The sequence below is a fragment of the Pyrus communis genome, chromosome 5 (genome assembly GCF_041283825.1).
Source record: "Pyrus communis isolate YQ-2024b chromosome 5, ASM4128382v1, whole genome shotgun sequence".
Classification (NCBI taxonomy): Eukaryota; Viridiplantae; Streptophyta; class Magnoliopsida; order Rosales; family Rosaceae; genus Pyrus; species Pyrus communis.
Genome location: NC_142569.1, coordinates 13,132,155 through 13,147,209, shown reverse-complemented (window position 1 = coordinate 13,147,209; position 15,055 = coordinate 13,132,155). Strand labels below are relative to the sequence as shown.

Genomic DNA, 15,055 nt, shown 5'->3' with positions numbered 1-15,055 from the left:
ATATTTCGTTTGTGTTTACAAGACTACAATATCGCCTTATTCGAATGACTAGTGTTTTAGACACAAGATAGAACTGTACTGACACCACATTGTCTCTGTTGCAAACTTGCAACCGAGTCTCATCATAGTTTTGTGGGATAATACTCTTATTATATATACCCATTATCCAATTATATTTTAACACATGTTTTACTGTGTTAAACAATAACGACTATGTTTTTTTGCTTTTTGTTTTTGAACTTTAAAAAACAAGTAACACGTGCCATCTTTTGATTCAGCCAAATAAAAAAGTGAGTACTACTTGACCTAAATATTATGCAATTCTACACTAATATTCCAAATTCAATAAGCACAGCTATATGCAAAAATTAAAACACATAACGTGCATTATCTGTATTACAACGTGAAAAACTAAAAACACATGTCAAAATGCGTTGTTGATTTGAGACAGACGCTATCAATGTTGCGTGCTCGGTCTTTATACATGTTTCTTCCCAACATGATAGCACATCATGAATGCTCACCGAAAGTGTTTCTGCTGCTGCATTTAGTGGACTTCAATTATGTTATTTGCCATTTCAAATCCAATGTTCATTTGACTGTTATTTGGATTATCACATTGGAATTCATTCAAAGATGACGTAACATTATGATTACCACATGATCATCGCTTAATACATTTTGATTAACATTGACCTTTAGATAATTAAATTAAAAAAAAAAAAGGTAAACAATCTAGGGGTGGAAACTTGTTTTCCTTTTTGGAGGCTATGTTGAATGCCTTCCCTACTTGGGCTAAATCCTTTTACCTTGTCTTGCTGGGCCTTTAAGTACACAAAATAGTTTTACAGACTCCAGCTTTCATAAACAAATTCCGGAGAATAAGTCGCAACAAGACTGTAATAGAGATTCTGCCCTAATATCAAAATCGGATAATATTATCCCGACAACATCCGTGATTATTTTTGTTTAAAAAATTTAAAACCCTGTTAGCAAAAAATCGAATGGATAGCTAGATTGTCACTCTAAATACGAATTCATAAGATAAACCTATATTAAATGTTATGTTTCTCTATTGAAAATTGGGTCAATTCTTGATATCATCATAATACGTGTCTCCTATTAGCCAAATTCCGTATAATAAGTCGCAGTAAGAGAGATTGTGCCTTAATATTAAAATCGGCTATATTATCCCGACAACTTCCGTGATTATGTTTGTACTAAGAAATTTTGGTATCTAATATGTACACGTTGGAAGGTGATTCACAAATCTAAACCCTATTAGCCAAAAATCGAATCAATGGCTGGAAAGTTCACATTAAATACAAATTCGTAAGATAAACCCATACGGAATTTTATCCTTTAGTCATAGATGTCCGTGCTTATACTACATTATAGGAAGTAGAATACTTTTTCTTTCAGTTTTCAATAGGGAAGTGTTATTAGCATTCCAAAAATTTCATTCTACACTCCTCACTAGTGTATTTTTCTTTCCTATTATAGAAAGTTTGAAGCGTAAAATGAGATTTTTGGAGTGCTAATAACAATTCCCTTTCAATAAGGTTTGTTATACAATACACATAATACACCCCAAAGGATTTCTCACCAAGAAAGACCCTTATTGTCGTCATAAAAAAGAAACAAAGTACATGAGAGTTGCTACAAAAATATGCAAATGTTTTCCCACAATCTTCATCCATCTAAATCACTTCCTTTATCGTCATTAACCCTTGTGATTATGACACTAATCCTGACCATGGCGACACCGAAGAATTATTGAGCAACCTCGGTTATAGGGGTTTATGGGTTTGCGTGGACCTTCGGTTTCATGGTAACAACCTGGATGTGGCCCGCCTGGTCTTCTGCATCGGTCGAGGACTCCGGGGTCAATGCGGTTCCTTTCACCTTTGACTTCGGAGTTTAGCACCACCACGCTAACGAGGAGCAAGCAGAGGATGAATGGTTTCATGTTTGAAATGCCCATGAGTATTATTTGTAAATGTATCTCTAATAGTTTGTATTTGTACGTTCACTCTTGGCAGAAGACTGTCAATTTATATGAGTTTTCGCCATGGTTGAGTTAGAAACAATGGGTTTTAACAGATATTTGTGTTTGTTTCTATGGTTTCAGTTGTTGATCTTGAGAGGTATATGCAGCAGTTACATAACAGACTACTATATAAAGGCCATGGGTTACATGTCTGTGTCAACGATATGGTGGAAGCATAGAATGCATGCCAATTACACGTAAAATCTCAATTCCAAACAAAAAAAATTCTCAATTCAAGGACGATTACAATATCGAGAAATATTTTTTTATAAATGAAAGTGCTTTTAGAAAAAAATATTTTTGGCCTGTTACAGGAAGTACTTCAAGTGTTTTTCAAGGATTCACTTGCATTTTTACTAAGAATTGGTTCCAAAAACATTTTCACCAAAAACACATTCAGCCGTTTTAAAAACATTTCCAAAGAAACCCTAAATTTGTAGTAGGATTTTTCGAACCAAACAAACTCAAGTGTGATGTCGTTATAGAATATTGTAACTGAAATAGAAAAAGTATAAAAGGAAAGAAAACTGTTGTTAGCACTCTAAAAATCTCATTCTACACTCTTCATAAGTGTATTTTTCTTTTTATAAGTGTATTTTTCTTTCTAAATAGAAAGTCTGAAGATCTAAACGAGATTTTTTTAGTGCCAATAACAAGTCTCGAAGGGGAATTGTGGTAGAAATTACAATAGGCTATAATTATTGAATAAATAATAATTAAAACACAATCATGATTAAATAAAGGCGTGTAGGAGTAAAAAAATGTATTTGTTATATTTCTCTATTGAAAATTGGGTCAATTCTTGATATCGTCATAATACGTGTCTCCCATTAGCCAAATTCCGTATAATAAGTTGCACTAAGAGAGATTCTACCTTAATATTAAAATCGGCTAATATTATCCTTTTGGTGGGAATCCAAAGATCAATTAATTGTGTATGTTCATCGTATATCGTGCAGTTAATTTTTATTAGGTACTATTTATATTCAATTTTAAATTTTAAATTTTAAATAACTTTTAACCGCACGATGTACGATGAACGAACATGATTGATTGATTCTCTGGATCCCCACAAAGATGATCTGGAGAGGATCCTATTCCTCTGCATAAGACGCGTCTCCTTCTTCATGTTTAATCATTGAAGGGACTGTCATAGTGGCATCCGGTGCTAATGAAATAAAGGCATGTGTAAGTTATTTATGTCTAAATGTCTTTGTTTTATTGGCTCGTGATGTCACGTGACGGTGAACCCATGATATGTAAGCTATTGTCCAATAACGTATGTGACAAATGTGAAGAAAACCAAGAAAATGGTTATATTTGATCTTAGGTTAATTTTTATTTTATCAAATCAAATGATACATTTTATATTTAAATATTTCCATCATGTGCAAAAAAAACCATCTTATTTAAGATGACAATTTTTGTATATAAACGAAAAGATGACAACATAATTTCTGAAAGAAAGAATAAAAAGTTTTAGGGGCATAACAATTTCTTATTTCCAATGAATTCATGATATCTGATGATGGTGGTTCGTGGAATCAACTTCAAACTATATAACTTTCAAGGTTTCATGTCACCATAAAATTGGACCTTCTGGAGAGAGTGGTCTTCCTACGTTCGGTCCACCTGTATCAAAGATCCTACGTCAAAATGCATGGCAATGTTTTCCACATATAGGCTCCCTTACTAAAATTTCATTATGTTTGCATAGCTAGCACTAAGATAGAACATAATTAACCTCTCTTATGGCCATGGCGACACTGAAGCATTGTTGAGCAACCACGGGTATAGGGCCTAGAGGGTTTAGGAAGAGTAGGACAACCAGGATGCCACCCTCCTGGTCTTCTACAGGGGTCGGCAGCTTCGATTTCGATGAATTTTTTCCTAGCTTCCACTCCTTTTTTCATCACCACCATGCTGACAAGGAGCAAGCAGAATATTATTGACTTCATGTTTGAAATGCCCATAGTTGTGTTTCTGTATTGGCATAAGACACTGGCCATATATATGAACTTTGTCTAGGGTTTTATTTGCTCTTGACCTTGAGAGGTAAGGTAGCAGTTACATAATAGGAGTTACATGTGGAAAGAAGTGAAAACATGAGGGTTAAGTTTCAAATTTTAACTTTAATAGTTGAGTAATTATCTCCGCAGAAACAGTAAGAAGAAAACATGAGGTTTAAGTTCCAAGTTTTAATTAGGATCTCTATGCATGCTATGCTCTTCACCTTGAGATGTAACGTAGCAGTTACAAAATAGTAAATACATGTGGAAAGAAGTGAAAGTGTAACAGGGGGTTTGTGTAGGCAGTGTATTCGAGTTATAAAAATTGCTCTATATCTTACAACTATAATGCCCTTTAGGTCATTTTTGTTGTTATCATTAGAGATCAACATTCTACATACTTTAAAAAAAAAAAAAAAAACATACTACATATTTACGTATATAACGAAGTTTTTATTTTTTATTTTTGAAAAGAAGAAAGTAGGGATAAACAACATTGCAGTAGCGAACTTAGATGAACACACAAAATAAGGATAAACATTTCTTGATTAGGTGCAATTGACAAAAAACAACAATTTAAAATATGATTAAATGGTTTGGCCAATGTCAAGGGTATGTTCATACATGAAATTATCGTCGATCTCTATGGAATGTTAGGCTTCAGTCATGGATGTCCATGTTTATACTACATTATAGGAAGTAGAATACTTTACCCTTTTTTTTTTTTTTTTTTTTTTTTTTTTTTCAATTTTCAATAACGTTTGTTATACAATACACATAATAGTATTACACCCCAAGGGTTTTCTCACCAAGTAAGACCCTTATTCTCGTTATATAATAGAAACAAAGTACGTAATAGTTGTTAAACTCACCATTCTCTCCTTTAGTGTAGATAAAAACGTTTCCTTCAAAAAAAAGAAAAAAAAAAAAAAAAAGAACCTAATAGTTGCTACATAAATTTGTAAAATAATGTTTCCCCACAATCTTCATCCACCTAAATCAGCTTCTTTATCGTCAATTAACCCTTGTGATTATGACCCTAATCATGACCACCGCGATGCCAAAAAATCTTTGAGCAACCGCGGTTATAGGGGTTCGCGGGCTGGGGAGGACTTTTGGCGTTACCATTAGGCCATCTCCAACCGAAGGGTCCAGAGGGCTGAAAATAGTCCGAAAATCGTCTCCAACCAAGGGTTAGGCCAGATGACTCGTGGGCCCAACAGAATCTCAAAGGGCCAAAGGGTCAAAGGGCTGGCCTCTTCCAGCCAGCCCCAGGCTGGCCATAATTTTTTTTTTTTTGTGTCGGATTTCCTGTCGGTTATATCAGACAGGAATCCTTAAACAAAATTTTGAATCCAACGGCTAGCTGACGTCAGCTAGCCATTAATTTTGAATTTTTTTTTTACAGTTTTATTTAATTTTTTTCTTTGACAAAAATTTTCCTATAACTTCTATTTTACAAAATTTGTTTCATAGTTTTTTTAAATTCTATTTTTTTTCCTATAACTTCTATTTTACAAAATTTGGTTCATATTTTTTTTTAAAATTCTATGTTTTTCCTATATTTTTTTGACGTCACTTAACCATTGGATTTGAATTTAAGTTGTAGTAGTTTTTAAATTTAAATAATAAATTATGTTTGGCCCTCGGTTGGAAACGATTTTTTATGATAGGGCTAAAACAAGCCATTTGGCCCTCGGTTGGAGATGGAGGCAAATATAGCCTTGTACTGTTCATTAAAATATTAATATCTTCGAGGGCCAGAGGGCTAAAACAAGCCATCTGGCCAACCCTCAGTTGGAGATGGCCTTACAACCAGGATGTAGCCCTCCCGGTCTTTTGCATGGGTCGAGGACTCCGAGGTCAATGCGGTTCCTTTCAGCTTCGACTCTAGAGTTTAGCAATACCATGCTAACAAGGAGCAAGATGATGAATGACTTTGTATTTGAAATGCCTATGAGTGTACTTCTTGAGGTATCTCTAGCAGTTTGGATTTGTGTTCTATATGAGTTTTCAACACGGTTGAGTTAGAAAAATATTAAAACATATATAGGGTTATATTAATCCCTATTTAGATAGGAATCCTACACTACTTATAATTAAAAATTACATTCCTATAATATATACTACAATCAAAGAGAGGATTTCTGTAAGATCCCACATCGCCTAAGGGTGAGGATCTTGTAAGCCTTATATGTATATTCCCATCTCTACCTAGCACGATGTCTTTTGGGAGCTCACTGACTTCGGGTCTGTAGGAACTCCGAAGTTAAGCGAGTTCGCGCGAGAGCAATCCCAGGATGGGTGACCCACTGGGAAGTTCTCGTGTGAGTTCCTAGAAACAAAACCGTGAGGGCATAGTCAGGGCCCAAAGCGAACAATATCGTGCTACGGTAGAGTCGAGCCCAGGATGCGGTGAGAGCCCAGGCCGGGATGTGACAATTCCGAATTTAATTATTGAAGAATTATGACTCCTTGTGTTACTTTTATAAAGAGAGAAAAAAGAAAATTCAGATAGAGGAAAGAGAATCTTATTCCCTTAATGCTAGGTAGATTAAATTTGTACACTGTAAACTAAATAATGTGTCACCAATAAAAAATACTGAAAATTTAACTTCCCCCCTCCAAACTCATTTTTTCTAGCCTCTAGCCCATCATATAATATTTATCCGAATAAAACCCAATGATTATGATCCAACTAAGAAACTTACCAAATTAAGTTTGTGTGTCCGTTTTTATATTTTTTGGATCCCTAATATACCCCATCTAAGCCAATACGGAAAGTTCTTGTAATTTTGTTTAAATTGATCGCGTGCATTGAATTTGGCAAGGTCTTGTAGCCATGAAATATGGTTCTAGATGGAGGAATTAGTTTGGAAATTTTTGTTGATTTCGACAATAAATTTCAATTTGAATATACCTAATTTAGTGTTTATTTTCAACAATATATGTTGTTTAATTTTATGAAAATAATTTACCTACTATGAAAATTAACTTTATGAAAATAATATCTATCACATCCCCGCCCAGGCCCTCACCACATCCCCGGCTCAACTCCACCATAGCACCATATTGTCCGTTTTGGGCCTCGACCACGCCCTCACGGTTTTGTTTTTAGGAACTCACACGAGAACTTCCCAGTGGGTCACCTATCCTGGGATTGCTCGAACTCGAACTCACTTAACTTTGGAGTTCCTATACAACCCGAAGTTAGTGAGTTCCCAAAAGGCCTCGTGCTAAATTGAGGTGGGAATGTACATATAATATAAGGCTTAGAGGATCCACTCCCCTGGACGATGTGGGATGTTACAATATTTATTGTTTAATTTTATGCCTACAGTATAATTACATGAAAATAGTTTACCTACCATGAAATTAATATTTTGAAAACAATATCTACTATATAATTTCATGAAAATAATTTACCTATTGTATAATTACATGAAAAAATTTACCTACCATGAAAATTAATTTTTTGAAAACAATATGTTTAATTTTATGAAAATAATTTACCTACTGTATAATTACGTGAAAATTAACGTGCTTACTTTTTAAATTTGTAACAAAACTAATTTAGTGACTTTTTTTTTATGGTATTAGTATACATAAATGTAGAATATATGTCTGTATATATTTGATCTAATTAGGTTTTGGATTGGAGGAGTTCAGACAAAATTAAAAATATATTAAACAAATTAAATGTGTAAAAGAAACGTATAAGAGATTTGGTGGCATGATTTTGTAAATAAACACAAATTCATAGACATCTTTTATCCAACATAACATCATATTTAAAATTTGGGTTTTATTTACAAGTTTTAATATACGTGGTTTTTGTCTTGAGTTTTAGAGTTGTAAGGGTTTAAATCTAAATAACCCTAAAAAATAAGTACGTTAATCAATATTAAGTAATAATCGCAATCATCAACTTTTCTTAATTTAGTTTACACATTTAGTCTCCATAACATTACCGGTAGTTTATCTTATAATGGTGTGACGAATCGCCTAGCCAAGCTAAGTGTATCTCAGAGTAACTCAATTATTTAGTTTGAGAAACCCCGAGATTCTATTTGGGTGTTCTTCAACCAAGACTTATGTTCTCTTTGATCTTTCAATAAAGGGAGTTTTAATAAAACGTTTATGGTATTGTTTATTTTTAACGTTAAAGATATTTTTAGCCTAAAAAGTCATTCTTAATACTGTTTATTTACACCTTTATTTTGTCCTTTTGATCAAAAGCTAAAATTTTCAAATTATTTTTGTTAGTTTTCCTTTGGATTAAAACTACCGATTCTTCTTAAAAAAAAAAGAAAAAAGAAAGCATTCCCCGTAGTTGAGTCCAACTCCAAAAACACAAAAATGATAAAGAATTGGGTTAGGTCTAACGATTCATCATCCATTGATTATTATACTATTACTTCCCATCTCACAACAACTTTACTACTTAATAAAGCGACTTATCCGAATCTTTATCAAAAATTAATAATTGAGGTTAAGTGAGCGGTCATTGGTCAACGTGGTGGAATCAACATATACAAACACATAGGGTCCACAGCAAACCAATGTGCTTGTGGGCCATACATTATCCTCGATTTGCTTATTCCTCAAACATCAATGAATACCAACCATCTTGTGATATTTGTTCCATTGACCAGTGGAGGTACTAGGGAATATCTCAAATTCGGAAAGTCTTTGCGTTAGCTCTAATATTGTCACGTGATGTTATTATTTTAAGTATTACACTAACGTGAATGATAAATTTGATACGTGTATATTAATTAAAAAAATTACATATGTTTTTAATTGGAATGAAACAAATGATGATATCAAATTATAGTGTTTTGTGCAATTTAGAGTAGTACTTATCAAGCTCGGCTAACATATAGTGAGGATAATATATACTCGTTAAGAAATTGATACTTAGTTATGTATAAATTTTTATGTTTGATAGTCGAACCATTTAGGTTATTTAATTGACTCATATGAACGACACATTTGAATTGAGGTTTGTACGAATAAAATAATGAGTTATACATTTTACTTGCCTTGATTGATGGGCGGAAGAATTTCTCTAGTTACAATTAAACCGCATAAAAGTCTTATAAACGCGCTTATCCTTTCTCTACAAAAATTTAATCGAGTTCAAATAACATTGTGAAACGAAATTTTGGCTTGTTAAATATTACTGATTTTACAATATGAAGTATGAAAAAATAACAACTTAAACCTTCAATCTTTTCTTACATCGGTATAACACAGACGGTTAGGATCGCGCCACGTGTCCCAACGCAACACTACTACCAATCGCAGCCACCCAATCCCTCTCCCTCTCTGACTCAACCACTCTGACAATCCTATCCAAAGTTTCCATATATATTATTCCTCTCCCCCTTAAAAAAAAAAAAAACAGCTCTCAACTTTCACTCCCACTCTCAAAATCCGCCATCGTTGATGGACCATTGTCTCTCCCCGCTCTCAACCGTCAAGCTCTGCATAACCCCCGCCTTCGCCCCGCCCCGCTCCGCCGTCCAATCGCCGACCGCAAATCGGTTCTTCAGGCCGTTGACCGTCGTCGCCGGAGCCGGGGCGAGCCACTGCGAGTTCAGCAGCCTCAACTCGCCGCTCGACCCGCGGACCCGACCCGGAAAGGACCTCTGCACCGTCTTGCAGAACCATCCGCGGCTGTTCCACCTTTCCGTGGCTCAGGAGCTGAAGAAGTTGGCCGATGATCGGGAACTCGCTCTCTCTCGTGCGTCTCTCAGCGCCGCCTCTCATGAAGCCTGCCTTCATAGGTATTTGCCCAAATCTCATCGCTTTATTTATTTATTCGTTAATTTTTTCTGGGTAGATATTGAAATATCACTTCTCTGTTTTCTTATGAACATGTAAATGTGCTATTTTTACAGTTATTTTTCCCGATTAATGTGTTTTTTTCCTTCTGATTTTTCTCGTACAGATTGAAACTTTTTAGTTGATACTTTTTTATTTGATGTTTAAGCAATTTAACTGAAAAAATTACTAGAATCTAAATTCTAATCCCTCTAACTGTTCATCTCCTAATGAGTAAAAAAGGGTAACTTTTTATTTTTTTTCGTAAGCATTTGTAATGAACATGATGGGTTTTCAGCGTACTGTAATTTAATGCTCTACCAAGATGATCAAGTGCTGCTTTTTAGTATGCTATGTGATATAAGCTGCGGTAGTGATTTTTGCAATCCCCGTTTCTCCCCATGCACTCCTCCCTGTTTGTCTAGCCTTTGGATTGAATAATTCAAAGGGTGAATTAGGGACGGAAAGAAAGACAGGTGAAGTGCAGAAGGATAAAACCGGAGTGTGAAAGTCACTACCCTAAGAGCTATTCTACAAAGTTTTGTTTTTTGTTTCTTCCTTTTCCTTTTTGCTTTGTTCAAAATTCTGCTTGGACGATAGATGGATAGACTCATAATTGACTATGATTTACGGTGTTGGAGGATGGAGAGGTGCCTTTGTTGTATCTTAGTTAGGAAATCACTATGTTCATATGAAGGGCTCGATTGCCCTGTGGTTTATAATGATATGCGAAAGCTAGTTCATCAATAAGGAAATTGTTGCTTTCTTTGTTGTTACCTTTTAAATTTGTCGTTGTAGGAACGACAATGATGATCTTTGGGTAGGGCATTTGTGAATGCACTTGCTATGCCTAACATGCACTTTTTACCTGTGCACATAGGCAGGCGGTGACTGCAGTAATGTTGCTGGGTGTTCTTGCCTAGCGACCCTTACCCTATTAGCGTAAGTAAATTGGTGAACGAATCCTTGTAAGTTCTTGGTGGGTTGAAGCTCTCGTATGTGGAATTTCCAATTAGATTTCCTTAGAATCATATCTATTTCTTTGACCTAATATATTACTGAAATGCCAGGAGGATTGCACAACTGAAGGAGCAGGAGTGCGAGACTGTTGTGGAAGATTTCATGTACCTCTTAGTCTTTTACAAGTTTTCCGAGATCAAAGTTCATTTGGTTCCTAAGCTCTCTAGATGCATTTACAATAGGAGACTGGAGATATGGCCTTCAAAGGATTGGGAGCTAGAGTCCCTTTACAGCATGGACGTTTTGGAGATGATAAGGGAACATGTAAGCACAGTCATTGGCTTGAGAGCAAAGTCTAGCGTCACAGACAATTGGGCAATGACAAAGATCACGCGTCAAACACTTGGTCAAGCATATGTGGCTTCCATCTTATATGGTTACTTTCTGAAATCTGCCTCATCGAGACATAGCCTGGATCACATTCTAACTCTGGAGAGCCAAGACCTTCCTCTGAATCACAGAACCTCTCTTCAATTTCTGGAAATGTGTCCTAATGGAAACAAAAATCTTCTCTTTGGCCGCATTGGCAACATTCAAACAAAGTTTCAAGGGTCAAGTAGGCAGGAGAAGACTCATGGAGAGTTGAGGTGTTATGTGATGGGGTTTGATCCTGATACACTTCAGAGATGCGCAAAACTGAGATCCAAGGTGGCTGTGAATTTAATTAAGAATCACTGTTGTGCACTCTTTGGCGATGATGAGAGCATGGGTTCGCCCGAGACCGATGAAGTTATCTTAACTTCGTATTCAAGCCTGAAGAGGCTGGTTCTAGAGGCTGTCGCCTTTGGTTCATTCCTCTGGGACACCGAAGAATGCATTGGGACAGTATATAAGCTTAAGGAGAACTGATTAGTAGATATGGTTGGTTGTTTTTTTTTTTTTTTTTTTCCCGAATATGGTTTGGGTTAATTATCTTTGTAAATAGCAAGGATTTCGTACTCCGCTTTTTGGCTATAAATAAAACATGGAAGCACCCGGTGACTTTCTATTGTATAGTGTATATCATGGTTATAAATAAAACATAGTTTTGATTCCCAGGCAATGTTCACCCTTTCTATGGGATGGTGGTTTGCCAGTTTATGCATGAGATTACTTGGTGGAATAAGTAAACTTAGGACCCAAGGCAATGAATTTGATAGGCATTCGCTATGTGTGATAATTTTAGACACAACATGTTACACAATTTGAAAGTCACACGATTATAGGATCTGATGTCTACATGAGTAACTCTGTTCGAGGAATATTTTATCAATAAAAATGACACGACCTGTTGATACCCCGAACTATTCGCTCTCTAAATTCTGAACCTTTCAATGTTTGACACTCCAGTCAACAATTACAACTTAAAACCATATATAGTATCTTGAAATCTTCCGGTCAACTAATGTCACATCCCGGCCCAGGGGGACCACTTCCTGGGCCCGCTCCGCCACCATAGCACGATATTGTCCGCTTTGGGCCCTGACCACGCCCTCACGGTTTTGTTTTTGGGAACTCACACGAGAACTTCCCGATGGGTCACCCATCCTGGGAATGCTCTCGCGCACTACTCGCTTAACTTCGGAGTTCCTACGGAACCCGAAGCCAGTGAGCTCCCAAAAGGTCTCGTGCTAGGTAGGGATGAGAATATACATATAAGGATCACTCCCCTGGGCGATGTGGGCTGTCACAATCCACCCCCCTTAGGGGCCCGACATCCTCGTCGACACACCACAGCCAGGGTTAGGCTCTGATACCAAATTGTCACATCCCGGCCCGGGGGGGACCACTTCCCGGGCCCGCTCCACCACCGTAGCATGATATTGTCCGCTTTGGGCCCCGACTACGCCCTCGCGGTTTTGTTTCTGGGAACTCACACGAGAACTTCCCGATGGGTCACCCATCCTAGGAATGCTCTCGCGCGCTACTCGCTTAACTTCGGAGTTCCCATGAAACCCAAAGCCAGTGAGCTCCTAAAAGGCCTTGTGCTAGGTAGGGATGAGAATATACATATAAGGATCACTCCTCTGGACGATGTGGGATGTCACAATCCACCCCCCTTAGGGGCCCAACATCCTCGTCGGCACACACGTGACCAGGGTTAGGCTCTGATACCAAATTGTCACATCCTGGCCCGGGGGGACCACTTCCCGGGCCCGCTCCACCACCGTAGCATGATATTGTCCGCTTTGGGCCCCGACCACGCCCTCACGGTTTTGTTTCTGGGAACTCACACGAGAACTTCCCGATGGGTCACCCATCCTGGGAATGCTCTCGCACGCTACTCGCTTAACTTCGGAGTTCTCATGGAACCCGAAGCCAGTGAGCTCCCAAAAGGCCTCGTGCTAGGTAGGGATGAGAATATATATATAAGGATCACTCCCATGAACGATGTGGGATGTCACAATCCACCCCCCTTAGGGGCCCAACATCCTCGTCAGCACACATGCGACCAGGGTTAGGCTCTGATACCAAATTGTCACATCCCGGCCCGGGGGGACCACTTCCCGGGCCCGCTCTACCACCATAGCACGATATTGTCCGCTTTGGGCCCCGACCACGCCCTCACGGTTTTGTTTTTGGGAACTCACACGAGAACTTCCCGATGGGTCACCCATCCTGGGAATGCTCTCGCGTGCTACTCGCTTAACTTCGGAGTTTCTACGGAACCCGAAGCCAGTGAGCTCCCAAAAGGTCTCGTGCTAGGTAGGGATGAGAATATACGTATAAGGATCACTCCCTTGGGCGATGTGGGATGTCACAGCTAATGTAGTAAAGAGTGATCAGTTTTGACACTCAATTAAGGATTTTTGATCTGTATAAACCAATCATTAGTTGATGCATACGACTTATCTGTGTATGTTTATCAACATTTCCACTTGATTGTTGATTCAATGTGTTTTGCGATCTATGAACTCAATGTCTTTGAGTCATGGGCTAATTGGTTGGCTTGTGAACTTTGGCTGATGAAATTATCCGGAACACCTTGTGATGTGGCCGGAGAGGTTGTAACGGTTGGAGGAGTAGAAAAGTTAAAAGCCGGTGACAAAGTTGTTGCAATGCTCAATTTTATAGTAAGTTTCGAAAGAAAAAAAAAACAATTTCTGAGGAGCTAATATTGCGCAATCCTCCATCTTAATATATATTCAAGTTTTTGTGGTTACTGATATAAAGGGAGTTTCAATTGAGTGAGTCTATTATCTATGATGCCTCACTTCGTGTGATCAGTTGTCATATTGCCATACATGTTTGTAGAATAGGTGGACTGGCTGAGTTTGCTGCATCCAGTGAGAAATTGACAGCAGCTAGGCCCCAAGAAGTTTCAGCAGCTGAAGGTGCAGGCTTTCCTAGTTCCGGCCTCACAGCTCACCAGGCTCTAACCCAAGCAGCCGGGATCAAACTTGACGGAACTGGCCAGCTCAAGAACATATTGATCACTGGTGCCTCTGACGGCGTCGGTCACTATGTAGTCCAACTAGCCAAGCTTGGAAACACTCATGTTACCGCCACTTGTGGAGCTCGTACTGTTGACATTGTCAAGAGCTTAGGGGCAGATGAGGTTCTTGACTACAAGACCCCGGATGGGTCAGCTCTCAAGAGCCCTTCTGGTCGGAAATATGATTTTGTGATTCACTGTGCATCAACAGGCATTCCACGGTCAACTTTTGAGCCGAATTTGAGTGCAAATGGGAAGGTTATAGACCTTACTTTCGGTGCAAGTACCCTGATCACTACTACTCTACAAAGACGCACTTTTTCAAAGAAGCAGCTGGTGCCGATGATCATAAATCCGAAACGTGAGAACCTGGACTATCTTGTTGAGTTGATGAAGGAAGGAAAACTCAAGATGGTGATCGACTCTAAGCATTATCTGAGCAATGCTGAAGATGCTTGGGCTAGGAGAACTGATGGCTATGCTAATGGGAAGATCATTGTGGAGATTTAATGACGCAAAATATCTTGGGATTTTATAAAATTCATGTGCAACAGAATAATGTTTGGTGATTTGTGTATGTGTGTGTATTTTATTTTATTTTTTTTGTGACACACAAAATCTGTTAGTGTAAAATTGATGTTTTGGTATGGAGTTCTAAAGAAGAAAAAGACTAAAGGATGAATGCTGCTCTCTCTGTAAGTCACAGAGAAACACAGAATTGTATTAATATTT

The 15,055-nt window shown here is 37.7% G+C and overlaps 1 protein-coding gene and 1 pseudogene across 1 annotated transcript; both read left to right on the top strand.

The window, feature by feature from the left end:
* Positions 1-9,391: 9,391 nt before the first annotated feature.
* Positions 9,392-11,950, top strand: LOC137725720 (UV-B-induced protein At3g17800, chloroplastic). Its single transcript, XM_068464488.2, has 2 exons — positions 9,392-9,851; positions 10,959-11,950. The coding sequence occupies exons 1-2, from the start codon at positions 9,511-9,513 to the stop codon at positions 11,755-11,757; spliced, it is 1,140 nt and encodes a 379-aa protein (XP_068320589.2). The 5' UTR covers positions 9,392-9,510; the 3' UTR covers positions 11,758-11,950.
* A 1,903-nt stretch (positions 11,951-13,853) lies between these two features.
* On the top strand, positions 13,854-14,901 carry LOC137724802 (chloroplast envelope quinone oxidoreductase homolog pseudogene; annotated as a pseudogene).
* The last annotated feature ends 154 nt before the right edge of the window (positions 14,902-15,055 follow it).

Coding starts and splice junctions, on each gene's coding strand:
- LOC137725720 (XM_068464488.2), top strand. CDS start 9,511: ATGGACCATTGTCTCTCCCCGCTCTCAACCGTCAAGCTCTGCATAACC. Junction 9,852..10,958: donor CATGAAGCCTGCCTTCATAG/GTATTTGCCCAA, acceptor CTGAAATGCCAG/GAGGATTGCACAACTGAAGG.